The sequence below is a fragment of the Rhincodon typus genome, chromosome 25, assembly GCF_021869965.1.
Source record: "Rhincodon typus isolate 14 chromosome 25, sRhiTyp1.1, whole genome shotgun sequence".
Lineage (NCBI taxonomy): Eukaryota > Metazoa > Chordata > Chondrichthyes > Orectolobiformes > Rhincodontidae > Rhincodon > Rhincodon typus.
This window is the reverse complement of record NC_063356.1, coordinates 38,432,753-38,452,691: the sequence shown is the minus strand read 5'-3', so window position 1 is coordinate 38,452,691 and position 19,939 is coordinate 38,432,753. Positions and strand designations below refer to the sequence as shown.

The window sequence follows — 19,939 nt, the reverse complement described above, 5'->3', positions numbered from 1 at the left end:
CACTCACACTCCTCACTGTCACTCTGAAACACACTCACTGTCCTCACTGTCACTCTGAAACACATCCATTCTCTCCCTTCCTTCCCTGATATTCTGAACTATATGGACTCACTCCCTGCCTTTTCAATGGTTAGTGCCGCGCCGATGGCCCAGTGGTGTGTGGCTTGCACTGTCCTGGTGGGACAGGAAGCTTCTAGAACCCACTTGATTCTATCTTTTTGAGGGCTGTTTAGTCAGACTCACTGATCGGGTTTAAATATTACATTGAGCTATGGCCATACCTTGCCTCTACACAGGAGAGACTCTATACTCTCGGTTCTGTGCTCTCCTTGACCTGATAGGACCCAGTGTTGACAGAGACTGAAAAAAAAATCTCTGAACCTATCAATTCAAAAATAAAACTTTTCAAATCTCCCCCTCGCCCGGCTTTCCACACTAATTTTCTCAATTTCAGCTTTCTGAGCTATCAGATGCGGTGGGCCGAAGTGACCCTTCTGTTCTGTTCTGTACTAAGTCTTATGTTTTTTTTTTGCTGACAGGATTGTGAAGGAAGATGAGCTCTCTGCAGAAGCTGTCACTCACCCTCCAGCGCTCCCAGTCTGCCTCCTCCCTCCTTCCATTGGCCACCCCTCCCAGAGATAATGCCCTACATCTGTGGGGACAGAAGGACGGTATCCCACCCTCAGAGGTAAGTGGGCAAATCCACCTCAATGCATTCACTTTCAGATTCCGCCCCTCAATGTATCAGTTATGGCTAGTTTCAGGATATAGAAGGCAAGTGGTTTATTGACAGTAAAAACCGAAGGAACTGCAGATGCTGTAAATCAGGAACGAAAACAGAAGTTTCTGGAAAAGCTCAGCAGGTCTGGCAGCATCTGTGGAGAGAAATCAGAGTTAACGTTTCAGGTTGAGTGACCCTACCTCAGAACTCGGTTGGCTGATAATACTTGGTCCTGTATATTCCTGAACTGGTTTCAATTATAAGAGTATTGGAGAGAAATTATCTTGGTTACTTTTATCTCTCTATGGCCTGTTTTTCCTCTTCTGCAGTTTTTCACCTCTCCCAGGAGATGAGATGGCTGTAGGAATTGGGGAGGTGGTAGGGTGGAGGAAGGTGGGTTTGGGGGAACCAGGTGACTGGTATTAGAAAGTGTCCAGCCATGATCCTCTGGTCAGTAACTCATTTCCTCCTGTCTGTGTTTAATGAATATGTAGGTGAGTTTCAGATGTAAGCTGTGATGTAATCATGAACTCAGAGGTCATGTGCTAGGAGGTCGGAACTTGTATGGGCACAGAAGATTCTGCTCTGTAACCTTCGCATCATGTCCAATAAATTTTATTTAACAATAACCTCTGAATTGGGATTGTGTAAAGAAAGGGACAGCATGGTGGCTCAGTGGTTAGCACTGCTGCCTCACAGCGCCAGGGACCTGGATTCGATTCCACCCTTGGGTGACTGTCTGTGTGGAGTTTGCACATTCTCCCCGTGTCTGCGTGGGTTTCCTCCGGGTGCTCCGGTTTCCTCCCACAGTCCAAAGATGTGCAGGTTAGGTGGATTGGCCATGCTAAATTGCCCATTGTGTTCAGGGATGTGTAGATTAGGCAGATGGGTCTGGGTGGGATGCTCTGAGGGTCGGTGTGGACTTGTTGGGCCAAAGAGCCTGTTTCCACACTGAAGGGATTCTATGATCTATGATCTATGATCTATGAATCCCTGTGACAACATGATGCAACAGTTTGTTGCACATCTTGATATCTTCTCTGGGTTGGGTCCTGTTTAAAGTGATTGGAATGTAACATGTTAAAACTGAAACTCATCATTCAGATCAGCACAGATACATCCAACATGGTAGCCCAAGTGGCAAGCTGTGGCACAAAATGCTGAATGGACTTGTATCAAAGAATGATGTTGTCTGGTAGGGAAATGAGAACACAAAGTAACAAAGTGTAGGGATACAGCAATGGGAATGATGGAAGGCAGCATCTCTGATTATTTTACAGTTCCTTAAAACTCTATTTAACTGAACTTTTAACTAGCATGAATGTTTTTGTATGTAAAACAAACAGGATTTCTTAACATGACTCAAGGCAGTATGGATCTGGGTTCACCTGCTATCCCATGTAAAACCACTAAAAAATCATGAATGGATCCACTTTCATCTAAGTTGCCACGTGCTGGGTTGAGTCTTCTCAAAGTCAATGCTGATTGATCTGTACAGTCTTTGGGATGGTTCTGAATCAGAACAGGCCCCGGAGGCGTGATTCTGGGGTCTAACTATAGCATCTAGCCTCATTTAATGTCATGAGTCTCTGTCTTGCTCTAATTAGTGACAGGTCTACCCTGTAAAGCAAGCTAAATGGAGAGATTGCCATCCTTCAGTGACGTTTATGTCCCAAAGATGCAACCGTAGGTCAACAGCTATAGGCAACGAGAGAGACGAGTGGATTGGGGATCACAGCACTGGGAGAGCTTGCTCTGAATCCCATTGTCAATGGTGAAGCTGCCTCAAAGGAACTCCTGGTGCACACAGCTCACCACTCAGAAACTTTCACATTGCTGACTTGCAAAGTAAGAGCCAGTCGGGGTGGCTGAGGTTCAGGAGAGCTATTTGCCTCTCCTCCTGTGGACATCCTCTCTCGGAGGCTGGGATACCACACTGCTGTGCCGATTCTCCACACCAGCCTCCTGCTGAGTAGGGGTTCCCATCGGCACTCTCAGAGAATCTTTATGAACTTGCTCCATTCTGCAGGCCACTGAGCAATGACCTCTACACTTCCACAGCTCTGTAGAAAGAAACAGTTGAAAGAAAGGGACAATGTGCATTTCTGTAGCACTTTGCATGCTCATAGGACACCCCCCCCCCCCAGAGGCACTGCCAATGAAGTAATTCTGAAGTGCAGTCACTGTTATTTTTTAGGAAATGAGGCATCTAAATAGTTCACAAACACGAGGTCATTTGTTTCAGTGATAATGACTGAGGATAAATATTGACCTGAACACCAGGGGAAACACTCTCTTTTCTCCCATTCTTCTTTGAATAATGCTGTGAGATATTGTGACACCCATTTGAGAAGACGGGTAGGACCTCAACTGAATGCCTCATTGAAAAGTAGTTTCTCCAGCAGTTAGTGCCCCCTCAGTACTGCACTGGAGTAACAGGCTGGACTTCTCGCTCCACGTGTCTGGAGTGAGGTATGTGTGATATTACTGAGCTACACTTGATGTTATACCAGCCCATTTGGAGATATCACACACTTCATGGTCTTCTTCACCTCTCTTCAATTTTATTTTGTAGGTCACATTCAGTGAGCAGCAGCCTGGACTGAGGGAAGGTTTCGTTCTCCTGAGGTGAGAGTTTTCTGTTCTGGCTACAGTGTCACCTTTGCACCTGAAGTAGGTTGTTCACATCCATGGAATGTGGAGCCCACATTGGGTATAAGCAAAGGAGGGTGCGTGCTTGGTGAGAAATTGGAGACATTAATCAGTGTGGTGTCATCAAATCAGTGTGGAGAACCTACAGCAAACTTTAAATTTTATCAAATTCGAACAGGTCAGAGCTCAAGAGCGGAAGAGGAGCAGAATGACATTGAAACAATGGCTGGAAACAGGATAAAAGCAAAACTTTCCCTTCCTCCCTTATTGGGAATGCCTCATCCTCAGTCACAACTCACTGAGCAGAAACCAACAGCCTTACAGTCAATGAAAATATTTATAGTCTTTCCACACCAATTCCTTTGGCTTCCTTGCTTGTCTTTGCCATGAGGAGATAGGCTGTTCACCTTTTAAAGAAATTATCACACACATGAGATACTTTCTGAGCAATTTTGATTCAGGGATTATATTGTTATGACCACTGTAGAGACTGATAACTTTATAAAGGGATGTGCATCACCTTGGTCACTGATGAACAGAATCAGAGAAAAGGCAGATGGAGTTTAATCCAGACAAATGCAAGGTGGTGTGTTTTGGAAGATCAAATTCTGCTGTGAATTATACAGTAAATGGCAGAACCTTTAAGAATATTGACATATAGAGGGATCTGGGCACACAGGACCACTGATCCCTGAAAGTGGGAACACAGATGGATAAGATGGTCAAGTAGGCATACAGCATGCTCACCTTCATTGGCCGGGGCATCGAATATATAGGTTAACAAGTTATGTTACAGCTGTGCTGAACTTTAGTTTGGCCACATTTGGAATATTGCGTGCAGTTCCAGAAGGATGTGGATGCTTTGGAGAGGGTGCAGAGAAAGTTTGCCAGGATGTTGCCTGGCCTGAAGGGTTTTAGTGACGAGAAGTTGGACAAACTCAGATTGTTTTCACTGGAAAAATGGAGGCAGAGGGGACGACCTGATAGAGATCTACAAAATAATGAGAGGCATAGATAGGGTGGATAGTCAGAGGCTTTTTCCCAGGGTGGAAAGGCCAATTGCAAGAGGGCAGATGTTTAAGGTGAGAAGGGGAGAGTTTAGGGGTGAAGTGTTGGGAAGGTGGTAGGTGGTTGGAATGAACTGTGAGTGGAGGTGGTGGAAGCAAGCATGTTAGCAACATTTAAGGCATATCTTGATAGACACATGAAAGTGAGTCAAACAGAGGGATAGAAACCCTGCATGGGCATTAAGTAGCAAGTCTAAATAAGGATTAGGAATCGGTGCAGGCCTGGTGGGCCGGAGGGCCTGTTCCTGTGCTATATTGTATTGTAAAAATTTGACATTGAGACTTTACGGTAGTAAACAAATTAAAATTGACATAGACTGAACATAATTTAATGAGCAAAAAACACAGCAAACTAAAGAAAAGATATTTTCCAATAGGCAATTAAAACAACCAAAATACTTTACACAGTATTCTCAGCAGAAATGTAGCTATGATGATTTCTATCCCTTCCTGAATACTTGGGCCTGGGTCTCTACCACACCAGGGTGTGTTTATCAGTGTGGAATTGCATGGTCCTCCTGATGAGGAGATTGCTGGTGGGGTGGTATTTAATCATATGACAGGATGCTGGATGTGGGCCTTCCTACGTTTACTCTGATCATTCTACAGTCCACACCTTCCCCTTCACCATCCAACTGAACAAGAAACGTGTGCCCACTTTCATGTCTCCTCCTGGCACTGTGGCATCTGAGGGACTTGGCATGCAGGGAGCACAAGATAGGAGAGAGACATGAAACTCAAAGAGCAGGAGAAATTGTAAGAATGAGCCCAGAGCCCTCCAACTCTCTGTAGCTGATTGATGAAGATGGGCTGCTTTGGGATAGTGTGTTTCTGGCCATCTGTGGCTAAATGGGCTTGAAAGTCTTGTGAATCTGTGATTGGAGTACTGCTATAACAGAGGTGATGTACCCAGGTGAATAAAGGTGCTTCTTGTTTGCAGTAAGGAAGAACCCAAGCAACAGCAGTCAGAGCCAGAAAGTCTCATCTCCGTGCAGCCTCCACAATTGGTGCTGGTAAGTTGTTCTCATTTTCTGGGTGTGGGCAAGGAGAGTGTTTCTGATGTTTGATAATATGATTTGCATCTGGTACATAACTACTTTTGGAATTACAGTGACAAGAATTGCAATTGCCTATCGGTGTTTTTAGTGGGCCATTTGAACATAGGTGATAAAAGTCCATCTGTTCAGTACAGAACTTCGAGCAGGAAGAGCTGTTAACTTTTAGACTGCTGACAAGTCCAAGAAACTCTTGTCTTCCTGGACTGAAACAGTCAGCTTGTTTCAGCTCACATACTGCAACATTGCAATACAATACTTACTCAAATACCTGCAGCACCAATATGAACCTAAATAGAATGGAAACATTTGTTTCTCAGATGCATTGAGTATAGGAGTTGGGATGTCATGTTGTGGCTGTACAGGACATTGGTGAGGTCACTTTTGGAATATTGCAATCAATTCTGCTATAGGAAAGATGTTATGAAACTTGAGAGGGTTCAGAAAAGGTTTACAAGGATGTTGCCAGGGTTGGAGGGTTTGAGCTGTAGGGAGAGGTTGAATAGGCTGGGGCTATTTTCCATAGAGCGTCTGAGTCTGAGGGATGACCTTATAGCGGTTTATAAAATCATGAGGGGCATGGATAGGGTAATAGACAAGATCTTTTTCCCCAGGCTGGGGGAGTCCAAAACTAGAGGGTATTGGTTTAAGGTGAGATGGGAAAGATATAAAAGGGACCTAAGGGGCAACTTTTTCATACAGAGGGTGGTGCGTACATGGAATGAGCTGCCAAAGAAGTGGTAGCTGGTACAATTACAACATTTAAAAGGCATCTGGATAGATACATGAAAAGGAAGGGCTTATAGGGATATGGGCCAAATGCTGGTAAATGGGACTAGATTAATTTAGGTTATCTGTTTGGCATGGATGAGTTAGACCGAAGGGTCTGTTTCTGTGCTGTATGACTCTGTGACTACTGTATGACTAACTGCAACCTGTAAACATTTTGCAGTTGAGAATTTGACTTCTTCCTCATTTTTCACTCCCTGGTGTTGGTGAGCAGGAAGTTTCAAACAGACACTCTGCTACTTTTTGCCAGCTGTGTGAGATCAGGAAACTGGTCAACAGTCATTAAATCACATTTGATGATGCTATCAGGCACCGATTGTCACAGGTATGCGTAATCCTTGGTACCATAACTGACCATGGATATACACTGACCTGGTTAGTTATCATTCAGAAGGTAGAAACCCTGTTAGTGCAGAGTAGTGTTTATGATATTGGATGTGTAAACCAAAGGCCTGAACTAATATTCCAGTGACATGGGCTTGAATTATATGGCGGCCACCCCTCCTGAGCATGTTTCCTTGGAGGGGCTGGGTGACCTTTTGTTCATCCTCTACCCACCCCACAACAACGTAATTGGGTAAGTGTTGAAATTGACAATCTGCCTGTCATTTTAAACAATAATGCCTGGCCAACCAAGCCTGTTAACAATCTGATGAACCTAGGTCTTCCACTGTCCATACTGTAACATAGTCGGCATGGTTGGGCGGGCGAGTGTTGGGAAGACCATTTTTTAAAAACAAATGGTCAAAAGGCAAGGGGGGTGCGGTTTACATGTTTCAGGTGGTGTGCTGGACACATTGGGGCACCCCTTCCAAGATATTTGGCCCACTCTTGTGCCTTGTTATTTCTAGGCTGGCCTCTTACCTTGGACAACTTCCATCCTTAGTGTCCTCAATCGTTCCCCTTCCAATAGCCCTGACTTCCCTGTCTCTCGGGTCCATATTGCATTCTTCTAGGAACCCACCTGCAATTCCTTCAGTGACGACTGCTCAGTTTTGGTGCAGCTGGCCAATCTGATTGGAAGTGATACTATCAATGCCACAAATCCAGGCAAGCAGAGGATATTCAATCACACTCCTGACTTGTAACAAGCCTTGAGAGGTCAGGAGGTGCAGTACTCTGGGCTCTGACGTTCTGGTATAGTCATAATATTTATATGGCTGGTCCAGACAACTTTCTGATTAATGGTAAGTGCCTGAAATTCTGTGATGGTTATGCTGCTAAATGCCAAGGGGAAATGGTTAGATTCTCTCTTATTGGAGATGGAGTTTGTTTTCAAATCATACCAAAAACTTTCTCCAGCCTTACAGCTCTCTGAGATATTTGTGTTCCTCTGGTTCTGGTCTCAGTCACACCCCTGATTTTAATCAGCCACCTTTGATGGTCATGCTTTTAGTTGCCAAGGTCATACATTCCACAATTTCCTCCCTAAACTGCTTTACCATTTTTACCTTCCTCCTTTGAGGACTTCCAGCACCTCCCCTTGACCTCTGCTTAGGACACGAGACTTAATGGTCTCCTTATGTGGCTCGGTCCTCACATTTTGTTTGATTGCTCCACTGTGAAGCACTTTGGAAGTGTTACAACATTTCAAGTGCTATGTAAATGCAAGTTATTGTTGTCGCTGCCATTACAAAAGGGCCAATTTCATGCCCCTTTTAAAGTGAACTTGTGGGCATATTAATTTGAAAAATGAGGCTGCCATTTACTGCTCATTAAATTGCTACCTCATTGTCTCAACAACCTTTTAAGCACATTTTCTTCATCCACTGAGCACCGGATGAGCTGGACAAATAAGGGTTGTATCTTTGACTAGAGTAAACAGTCTGCAGCGGTAACTTAATGAATACAATGTACAGTCAGTGCTTACTGCGTTTCTGATCAGTGGTCTCAGTGTCCAAAAATAAAATTCTCCATTATAAACAATCCTCCAACACCTGAGAACATTATACTTTGAGGACAACATCATCAATTGTTGTTACTAAACTTATACAAGAATAACTGGAGGCATAAATGTTCAGCAACATACAAGTTAGTCAGTCCTTTCAGCTCAGACCTTGTCATTCTTGCTCTCTCTCAATATTCTTGACTCAATCTGTTTTTTTTAGTTCTTCTTAATTCATTCATGAGATGTGAGTGTCATTGGCTAGGCCAGCATTTATTGTCCATCCCTAATTGACCAGAGGGCAGTTGAGAGTCAACTGCATTGCTGTGGGTCTGGAGTCACATGTAGGCCAGACCAAGTAAGGATGGCTATTTCCGTCCCTAAAGGGCATTAATGGACCAGATGGGTCTTTACAACGATAGACAATGGTTAAATGGTCGCTGCCAGGCTAGCTTTTGATTTCAGATTTTTTAAATTGAATTCAAATTTTACCATCTGCCGTTCAAACATCACATGCTCACAATGGGGTTCTGGTTACTCACTCAGTAACCTTACCAATATTCCACCACCTCCCACCACTATCCTCTCTTATCCTCTCACTGTGTGCCACACAGTTCCTCTTCCGAACATTCTGTGCTGAAATTAAGGTTTATTCCTGGTTCCTCCTCATAACTTATGATCAAAGTCAGCAGAATGGAGCTCATTCTTCCTCTGTCCTCCCTCTGTCCTCCCTACTCAGTCCTGGTTGGGGTCATCCAGACTCAGTCTGGGACTCTGCTCTCAGTGGGCACAAGTGTCCTGGAGTTGTCTGGTCAATGGAAGCCCTTGAGAAGACCCTGCTGCAGGTGGTCAGGCACACTCGGATGGTTGGTCTTTCATCTCTTTGCTGCCTGGGTTTCTCAGTAAATGGACCAACCAGGGACAGTGGCCTATGATGGGAGAATATCAAGTGACCAAGGTGAAGTACATTGCAGCTTTCTGTTTCCTGCACCTATTAACCACTCCAGGAACACCCCCAGGAAAGCATTGCCTGGTACACTAAAAGATTTCATAGACTATCTCATTTCTAGCCTCTTCCATCATGTATATAATTCTGAGGTTATGATTAGGTAAGATTCAAAGTATAGGTTAAAAAATCCTTTGAAATCCTTTGTGAATTGCCTTCTCTGTAAAAGAGACCTCGCATTTCTATAGCACCTCAAAGCACTTCACTACCACCTTTAAAGTGCTGAAATTTATGTTATTGCAATAATTGTTTCACTCACACTTCACTTTTCACAAGTTACATGTAGCAACATCTCTCTAACAGCAATACAGTGATTGACCAGTGCATTTGTTTTAGTGGTGTTGGTTAAGGTTGAGGGCTAAACGATTGCCAGGATAATGAGGGAAGGCCCCTATTGAGTCTTGTTGCAAAAAGACATATTTTATCGAGTTTTTTGTCTTGTACTCATGAGGACAATTCATAAGAATACCAGTATAAAGGAAAATGACATTTACACCGGACGAGAACAAGGTGTTGATTTGGTGGCAAGTGGACTCTAATTGGTTGAGCATTGCCATGGAGAATGCACGAGTTAGGTGACGACTGACAATTAACCGCCAAGATTTATTTGAAACTGAAAGCAAGCAGGTTGACTCTGATTGGTCAAGTCATTGTGCTTAGAAATGAACTGTTTGTCTCCCATTTTATTGAGATGGATTGGTTAGCAAGTTTAGACCACATGGATTAGATGGAGAATTAGCCATTTGGGTACAGAACTGGCTCGAAGGTAGGAGATAGAGGGTGGTAATGGAGGGTTGTTTTTCAGACTGGAGGTCTGTGATCAGCGGTGTGCCACAAGGTTTGGTCCTGGATCCACTGCTTTTTGTCATTTATATAAATGATTTGGATATGAACATGGGAGGTATGGTTAGTAAGTTTGCAGATGACACCAAAACTGGAGGTGTAGTAGACAGCGATGGAGGTTACCTTAGAGTACAATGGGATCTTGATCAGTTGGGCCAATGGACCAAAGAATGGCAGATGGCGTTTAATTTAGATAAATGTGAGGTGCTGCATTTTGGAAAGGCAAATTAGGGCAGAACTTAAACACTTATTGATAAGGTCCTAGGAAGTGTTGCTGATCAAAGAAACCTTGGAGTGCAGGTTCATAGTTCCTTGAAAGTCGAGTCCCAGGTAGATAGGATCATGAAGAAGGCATTGGGTATGTTGCCGCTATTGGTCAGTGGATTGAGTATAGGAGTTGGCAGATCATGTTGCGGCTGTACAGGACATTGATTAGGCCCCTTCTGGACTATTGCGCGCAATTCTGGTCTCTCTGCTATAGGAAGGATGTTGTGAAACTTGAAAGGGTTCAGAAGAGATTTACAAGGGTGTTGCCAGGGTTGGAGTGTTTGAGCTATAGGGAGAGGCTGAATTGGCTGGGGCTATTTTCCCTGGAGTGTCGGAGACTGAGGGGTGACCTTATAGAGCTTTATAGAATCATGAGGGGCATAAATAGGGTAAATAGACACGGTCTTTTCCCCGTGGTGGGGGAATCCAAAACTAGAGGGCATAGGTATAAGGTGAGAGGGGAAAGATTTAAAAGGGGCCTAAGAGGCAACATTTTCACTCAGAGGGTGGTGTGTGTATCAAATGAGCTGCCAGAGGCAGTGGTGGAGGCTGGTACAATTACAACATTTAAAAAACATCTAGATGTGTATATGGATAGGAAGAGTTTAAAGGGATACAGGCCAAATGCTGGCAAATGGGACTAGATTTATTTAGGATACTTGGTTGGCATGGATGAGTTGGACCGAAGGACTGGTTCCATGCTGTACAGATCTATGACTATGACTCTATGAGTTGAAGCAGGCACAGTTTGTGCATATGTTTTTTACGCTTGCAAATAACAGGACCCTGTGTGTTAATAAATGTAGCCCCTATTATGCACAAGTGGGCCCACACTGCAAGCCAACAGAATTTAAACTGGAGAAGTGACATTTGGAGAGGGTAAAGCTAGGAAATACACAATGAATGGTAGGAGACTGAAAATTGTAAAGGTAAAAAGGGACCTTCGACTGCAAATCCACAGATTCCAGAAGGTAACAGCTCTGCATAAGGTTCTAAAGGGTTAATGCTGTAGACTGCATTAAGCGCCACCCAGTTTGATGAAGTCATAAGGTGGTACGGGGAAAGGAAGAACAGCTATAGCTCTCAAAGAAGACAGGTCCACCATACAAGTCTCCTCATAGTCTCTGAAACCATGTCTACCTCATTAATGTAACTTGATCCCGATTACTATCATGCCACAAGCTACATTTTGTTTAAGATACGAAATTCATCTTGTTAGGCTTTCAACAAGTTTTCAACCGTCACAAAAGACCAAGTAGGCTCCTACTGACTCAGTTAAAAAAGTGATGGTGGGAGCAACCTACCCGAGCACATGATGACAGTGCTTGGCATTGCATGGTCAAATGAGAGGAGTAGATAATGGTGATCAAAAAGGCATACTGGGATAATCTTCTTCATTAACTGAGGCATAAAGTATAAGAGCAGGGAGGTTGAATTAGAACGGCACAAAACACTAATAGTTTTCACTTTCGAACACCCTGCCTGAAAGTGTAGTACAGGCAGAAAGAGCAAATCTCTTTGCCTGCTCACAACAGGAAATACACTGGCCATACCTAACAGGCCCATGATTGCAATATTCAGAACAGTTTCCTGTATTAGATGTGATTCCACAACTGGGCAATATAACTTAAACAATTCCGACTGTGTAAGGAATTGTGCTAACAATTCACTTACATGCCCACCCGACCAGTCCATTCACATTGTCCTCCAGTTTACAGCATTATCATTCACTGTCGATTACATGAAAATATGAGCAGGAATAGGCCATTCAACCTTTTGAGCCTGCACCGCCATTCTATATGATCGTGGTTGCTCATCTACCTGAGTACCCTGTTCCTGCCTTCTCCCCATATCCTTTGATCCCTTTAGCCCTAAGAACTACATTTAACTCCTTCTTGAAAACATTCAATGATTTGGCCTCAACCACTATTTGTGGAAAAGCATTGCACAGGCTCTATGAGTGAAGAAATTTCTACTCTATAGGACTGACCAATCACATGGGCATTTTTTTGTCCTGTTTGCAAACTGTTTACTGATGTTCCCTACATTGAAGGGAAGATATGAAATCTTTCACACTGAGCTTCATGTACACCGACTGGCAACAAAGTTCTGGTCACGCAAAGACCAGCCATTTTGGATCCAATTGGCCACATAGACTTGGATCCCATGGCTGTTAAATTTCTGACTGGTCGACTATTAGAGACTTGGTTAAGCTCTTGCTAAGATTCATGCCTGACATTTTAGCCATCCTCTTTTCTGAAGCTTGTGCCATGCTGATGGGCTAAGTGCTGCAGTGGGTTTCCCATTGTCTTCTGTAGGAAGGCTGACCAGGAGACTGCCTCCATCATACTTCCTGCCAACATAATGGAAGGATTTACAGGCTAACATGTGACTTGTTTGCCCATGATATGAACACACCTTCCATTGGCAGTGGTATTTGAACCCAGAGCTACCGACCCAGTGGAAGGATGGCACCTTCTATGGACTCCTGCCATCCACAGAAACCTTACAGGGTGTCCAAAAATAACTTCTATAACAGCCGAGAGAGAGAGAGAGAGAAACATGAGAGGGAACAACAAAAAAGCAAGCTACTTTGTATAAAGTAGTGATTGTTTGTGTTGGTCCTACACTCACATAGCATCCAAATTATTAGCCTTCCTTACAATAATGGCATAATTTTCAGTAGTGAATGGCACAGGAGGGGTTATGGGAGGTCAGTTATTGTTGAGATACATATGTGTGCATTCAATTTGGATTCATGCATTAAGCAAGTGCATCTAATGCAGCAGAGCCTGCTGATCATTCCCTGTCTTTCCTGTGTACATTCATCTCTTGTTGAGTTGGTCCTGGAATCATAGAAAAGCTTCCACAAATCTTTCACTCTGTTACAAAAGTATTCAAAATCCTTTGAAAGATTCCAGACACTGAGTTGGCTTTTCACAAGCTTGTAAACTATTTCCAGGAATGTCACATTCAAGTGAGTGAGTACTTTGTGGTGGAATAATCACCTGCTTTGAGCTTGTCAAATATCTGTGACAGCAAGACTCCTGCTGTTTGTACTTTAGCAAGAGCTCTGCTTTGAATGTGATGTGTGTGCTGATGGTATTAACAGGCAAATTTTAACCCTATTAAAAGCAGCAGAATTAGCATTGACTTGAAGGTTAATAGAACCTTCATCTATGTTTTGTCTGGTCTATCTTCTCATCTTCTGCATCAATGAAAGTGCCCTCAAGCTGATACTCTAATAATTATCTTTATTTGAAGGCATTAGTAAAACACTCTTTACATGTAACATGTTTATATTAGGAGGCAATATATCATTACAATTTAGATGAAATGTGTTTATAATTACTCATTTGAAAAGGGCTCCTTCAACCAGGCATATTTGAGATATAGATTATATTGAATATTTAGGAGATCTTGTAATGCAGTGGATTATGTCCCTGCCATTGAGCCTGAATCTCTGGGTTCAAGTCTTACTTCAGGACCTGACAGTCAAGGAAGATGCATTCATAACGTGACCAAGTAGGTCAGTTATCAACGTGTAAATCCTTGCAATGCACACTGCAGGCAGACAGTAGGAAGGGGAGAGATTCCTGCTCAGTCAATAATGGAAAGAAATTTGAAGCCTCTGCCATGATGATGCATAGCTCCAGACTACAACATGTGTGTGAAAGTGCACATTGGACTCATCGAGTGATCTGTAACACACTACACTTTGAATTACCTCCTCAAATAATTCCATCAGTTTAGTTAGACATAATCTTTACTTAATGAATCCAGGCCTTTCCTGATGACTTATACTGTCCATTTGAATTTTTCCAATACTTTATTGAATAACGACTGGTCTGGAATTACTCAGTCTAGTTTCCTCCCTTTTTAAACAATAGTGTAACATGAGCAGACCCCTGGCTCTGTGCCTCGAGCTAGATAGGATGGAAATAATGATTAGAGCCCCTGCTATTACCTCATCTGAACCCAATACATCTGGGCCTGATGACTTATCCATTTTCAAGTACACCATAACACTTAATACTTCCTCTGAAGCTATATTTATCCATCCAATATTTCATGCACCTTCTCAACTACAATGCCCACACCTCTAGCCCATTTCTTTATGCCCATATCTTCCACCATCGAACATAAGGTACTACTTTGGTTTCTGATTTGTCTTATTCTTTTCTTAGCCATCCTCTTGTTCTTTATTTATTTATGAACTGTCTTTGGATTTTTCTAGATGTTAGTTGCCAATATTTCTTCATGCCCTTTATTTTCCTAGTTTTCTTGTTAGTTTCACCCTTTCTTTCACCCTTACATGCCCTCATTAACTCTCTTGTAAAGGCGTAATGGTGATCTTACCATAAAGTTCATAGAGGATCACAGACTAATTTGGCTAAAGTCCTGATATTTCATGCTTGCATCTGAAAGCAATCTTTTGTCAATTACGTTACAACTTACCTGAGCAGCATTCTCCATGTTCAACACCAGAAACATGCAACACATCCCTAAACAAAAGTGTTACTGCATTTTGTCAGGGTCCCTCAACTGAAGACTGGCTTTGGCTTACTCTTAAGTAAACATTAAGATAGAGGATAGATGTTCACCTGTCATACTTGCACCAGGAGTCTCTGATATCAATTGTGCCACTCTGGGTAATTGGCAAGCAGACACTTTAGTGAGGCTCCATGATAGTTCTTATCCCACAGTCAGAGGCTTGAGCACTGAACATAAGTTGAGACACCAGTGCTGCAATTTCAGAGGAGTCAACTTTTGAGGGAGATATTAAATTGGAGCCAGTAGGAAGTCTTGTGGCACGGTGCCTCTGGGTCACAGCTTCTGGATTCAGGTCACCATTTGGCCTAATGGGAATGGCACTGGGCTGGTAATCTAGCTTCCTTGTCTGTGTACAAAGGTTCAAATCCCACCATAACAGTGGATGAAATTTAAATTCAATTAATAATTCTGGAATTAAGAGCTTAGTCTCAGTGTTAGAAGAACCATGAAAAAATGTTGTAAAAATCCATCTGGGTGCATTAATGTCCTTTAGGAAAGGGAACTGCTGTCCTTACCTGGCCTCGTATACACATGACTCCAGACCCACAGCAACATGGCTGACTTTTAACAGCCATCTGGAATGGACCACTCAGCTCAAGGAAGGATGGGAAACAAATGCTGGTTTAGCCAGTGACACTCAAATCCTATGAAGCGATAAAGAAGGAAAAAGGATTTATCAGCTTGGCAGGCATGTTGTAACATGGCCAAACACAATGTTCATTGACTTGTGAATCCATGCTGTGTGTCTAAGGCAGGCAGTAAGAGCAGGAAAGACTCCTGGAGAGTCAGGACAAGCAACAGCCTCCCCACATTGAAAGAATCCACGTGTAGGTTCTTGCCATGAGCTAGCATCATCCCCATTCCAAGGGACTGCCACATACAAACAAACTACGGCCATGTTTGTCCCTCTCAGATGGACCAGGATGACTCCACGGCAGTGCTCAAAGAAGAGCAGTATGGTTCTCTCTTGTATCCTAACCAAAATGTATCCCTTAACTAACATGCCTAAAAGTAGATTATCCACTCTTGTCGTTGTTTGTGGGAAATGTGTATGAACGGGCTCCCATTTCTCTAGATTGCACCAGTGACTGCACTTCAAATATCCTTTGTTAGCTGCAGAATGATTTGGAATATTCTAATACTGTGAATGTGCTATTTAAATATCTGTTCTTTCTTTTTCTTTCACACAGACAAAGCAATAGAGAAAAGAGGTCTGGCTATTAGTTCCATTGAACAGTCGGTTTTAACAAGGTCCTTTCCATTGGTGAATGGGGAATTTGAGAGGCCTGCCTCTTAACTTTTGTTTTTGCTTGTGTCCTAAGGAGAGGGATTAAATCTCAACGTGGGTGTTCAGGTGTGTAAGGGCTGTCTTGCTGTTCAGAGCCACAGGGAAGGAGGCCAGAACTACTATGGTAATATTGGTGTTATTAACGTACAGGTTACCATACAATCGTTGGACCCATGCCTGTCTTGGTGTCTCAAAATTCAAACCTTGCATGAAACATGGAAATGTGAAGGAACAGGAGAAATCTCCATCTTGCTGTCTAGGTGGGCCTTTCCTGATCAATCAAATGGAATGCACTGTCTAAGTTTTGTGGTGGAGGCAGGTTCAACTGAGACCTTCCAAAGGGAACTGGATGGTTACTTGAAACAAGCACAATGTGCAGGATTACAGAGAGAAGGCAGAAGAATGGCTCCAAGAGAAATGTTGATTTGGAGCATTGTTGCAGGCATTGAGTCATACCGCATGGAAACAGACTCTCCGGTCTTACTGGTCCACGCTGATCATGTTCCAAAAATAAACTAGTCCCTTGCACTTGGCATATCCCTCCTATTCATGTCCTTATCCAAATGTCTTTTAATTGTTCTAACTGTACCTGCACCCACCACTTCCTCTGGCAGTTCATTGCACACACGAACCATGCTATGTGTAAAAGTGTTGCCCTTCATGCCCTTTTTAAATCTTTCTCCTCTCACCCTAAAAATATGCCCCCTAGTTTTGAACTCCCCCATCCTGGGAAAAAAAAAAGACCTTTGCTATTCACCTTATCTATGCCCCTCATGATTTTATAAACCTCAATAATGTCACCCCTTATCCTCCCACACTCCAGTGGAAAAAGGTCCCAGCCTTTCCAGTCTATTTTTATATCTCAAAACCTCCATCCTGGTAAACTTTTTCTAAACCTTCTCCAGTTTAATAATATCCTTCTTCTGCAGTGTAACAATTCTGTGTTCGTGTGAAATGAAAACTGTATGTTTTCTATAACAGGAAGCGCTTTGGAAAAGATTTATATCTGGTACCAATTTGAAAACCTGTCTTGGGATCTTCCTGGAGGTTGCAATATTTGTTAATGCATAGAGTAGCATGTTCTCATTGACTATTGCAGGAATCTGATACAACTGCTGAACACTACAATGAGCAATATGATTCCAGGGCAACTTCAGAAGAACAAACAGTGTACAGTGATGACAGTGGAGAAGGTAAGTGTTTGACAAAGTTTGGGTGTCTTATGATCTCTTGTGAGGGTGCTTAGATCTGTTTGTATCCATCCCCCTCTTCCTATGCCCACCAGGGGCTGACATATGATGGTGCCAATTCTACGCTACACCTAACCAATGCACTCTCCAGGGTCTGCATGGTCCTGGGTCTTAATCATCTTATTGCAGGATCATTGGGAAATTGGAGGTTACTGCAAACATTGCGGGGACTCTATATGCTGTCTTCAAATGGTTACTTCGAGTGTTCAGTTCTTTTAAGTTTGAAGATCAATCCCCAATCCTATTCCAGTTCATTTTCTCTTCCAGCTAGGAGGTATTCAATCTTTCCTTACAAGTTCCAATTCGCTTCTAGTTCCCAATTCAATCCCTTTTCTGAATACAGTCTTCTTCTCTAACATAGTCCGATGTCCTGAGTTTGGTTCGCTCATTGTAGGGGTTAATGAGATGAAAACATTGAAGTCTCCTACTACGATTGATTTATCCTCAGACTTCGACATTGAGTTTTTAGACTGGATTTTCAGAACAGTGGCAATCTCACACAGATTGCCACTCCAACCTTTCTTTTTCACAAAGTGGGAGCTCCCCATTTTGGAGAGAAGATTCTGCTCAGCTCTCCCTCAGAAATATAGAGACATATCTCCATTCTGACAGCTCTTTCATAGTGTGGGAATGAAAACCACATCTTCAAAGCAGTCAGTTGCTGCATTCTGACACTTTGACAGCTGCCTTGAAAGTGTAAGTATGTAAGATATGTAAGTGAGAGGTGAGGGTGCTGGGATGGCAGTGTGCCAAATGGGAAGGATGGGTACAGGCTGCCATGTAAGTAGGGTGTGAAATCAAGACTGAACTAACAGAAATGGTCAGATTATACAATAAATCCAATTAACAGAGAAAGCTTTAATTAGTTGCTAAGTCCTGAAGAACAGACTGCATACAGACAGAAAGGGAAAGAGGTATTAAAGACCTTAAAGATCTGACTGAGAGTTAAAGAATTATTCCATTCTGTGAAAAAAAATCTTTAAAACTGAAGGTATTATTAAGGAAGAAGTTTTTTTAAAAATTTGTTGCTCATCCCAAATTACCTGTGAAATGAGTAACTTACTCAGCCACTTCATAGGGGAATTGAGAACATTGCTATAGATCTGGAGTCACATATTGGACAGACCAGGTCATTCTTATTGGATACAGTGAACCAGATCAGATTTTGCAAGAATTCCCTGGTAGTTACATGGTTGCTATTAGGGTAGCTTGTTAATTCCAGAATTTTTTTAATGTGTCAGGGCAGCATTTGAACCCGTTTCCCCAGAACTTTAGCCTGGAGTCCTTGGATTACTAGCCTAATGACATTACCATTCCACCACTACCTCTCCAGCATATGGGAAATAGTGTAGGTCAGCAAAGCACTACCTGAAGCAGCACTACATGAATAAATTTCTCTCTGACTTGGTTTTGCCATTACTGTTGCTGTTAAGCATAAAGTTTGTTTTGTCATTATGAATACTGTCATATATTTATTAAATTTGCAATATTCAATATTGCAGTACAACTGTTATTTTGACGAGTAAGTTATAAGTGTAGACGCCTCTCCTGTAACGTTATGAGTAGCATTTTGCTCACTCTGTCCTGGCTTTCACATAGACAGCGCTCCTGAGGAACCACTGAACAACTCTGTGGATGAGGTCTCCATTTTGAAAAGGCTGGGCCTTCAGAGGTAAGCAGCAGTAACCATCATGCATGCTTCTATCCTGAATCATAATTCAGGCTTACACTACTCTTACAGTTCTGACAACACCCAAAACTCTCAATAAGAGCATGGGTGGCATGGTGGCTCAGTGGTTAGCACTGCTGCCTCACAGTGCCAGGGTCCTAGGAGCGACTGTCTGTGTAGAGTTTGCACATTCTCCCTGTGTCTGCGTGGGTTTCCTCTGGGTGCTCCGGTTTCCTCCCACAATCCAAAGGCGTGCAGGTTAGGTGGATTAGCCGTGCTAAATTCTCCGTAATGTTCAGACATATGCAGGCTAAGTGAGTTAATCATGGGAAATGCAGGGATAGGGTCGGGGGGTGGTTCTGGGTGGGAAGCTCTTCTGAGGGTTGGTGTGGATTTGATAGGCTGAATGGCCTGATTCTGCATTGAAGGGATTTTAAGACAGAGTTCTTGCTTACTATTGTCAGTGTGTAATATTAAAATATTGTCCATTAGGGGAAAACGGTTCCTCCTGTAGTTTCTGGATAACAGTTCTTACCTCTGTGACAAATCATCATTATCTGCATTCATTGTCTAACAAAACACTTGCAGATGTCCAATGCAAGCCCAAAGGGCGCGAGAGTCTTGGCTGAATCAGAAAGCAGACAAACTCCCTCTGTCACATGCTGACCACAACATCGGGAAAAGATTCTACAATGCTTTGAAATCTGTCTGAGGTCTACAAGACTGCAGGCCAATACCTGATCAAAAATCTCACTGAGCTCTTTCAGCTTATATGGGACAAAGGAGCCATTGCACTAAAAAAAAATTATTCTATTGTCCTCTTGGATAAGCAAAAAGCAACTTGTCAGTCTTGTGACAAGTAGAGTGGAATCTCACTCCTCACCCCCGACTGG

At 42.8% G+C, this 19,939-nt stretch overlaps 1 protein-coding gene across 3 annotated transcripts in view; it reads left to right on the top strand.

The window, feature by feature from the left end:
• LOC109923429 (inositol 1,4,5-triphosphate receptor associated 1-like) overlaps window positions 1–19,939 on the top strand; it is a 79,746-nt gene that overhangs the window by 19,396 nt on the left and 40,411 nt on the right. For all 3 annotated transcript variants that reach the window (XM_048611971.1, XM_048611970.1, XM_048611969.1), the window contains exons 2-6: window positions 540–688; window positions 3,297–3,349; window positions 5,381–5,453; window positions 17,227–17,320; window positions 18,977–19,049. In XM_048611971.1, the coding sequence (XP_048467928.1) occupies window positions 554–688; window positions 3,297–3,349; window positions 5,381–5,453; window positions 17,227–17,320; window positions 18,977–19,049 (428 nt within the window). In that variant the 5' untranslated portion in view covers window positions 540–553. The remainder of the gene's footprint in view (window positions 1–539; window positions 689–3,296; window positions 3,350–5,380; window positions 5,454–17,226; window positions 17,321–18,976; window positions 19,050–19,939) is intronic.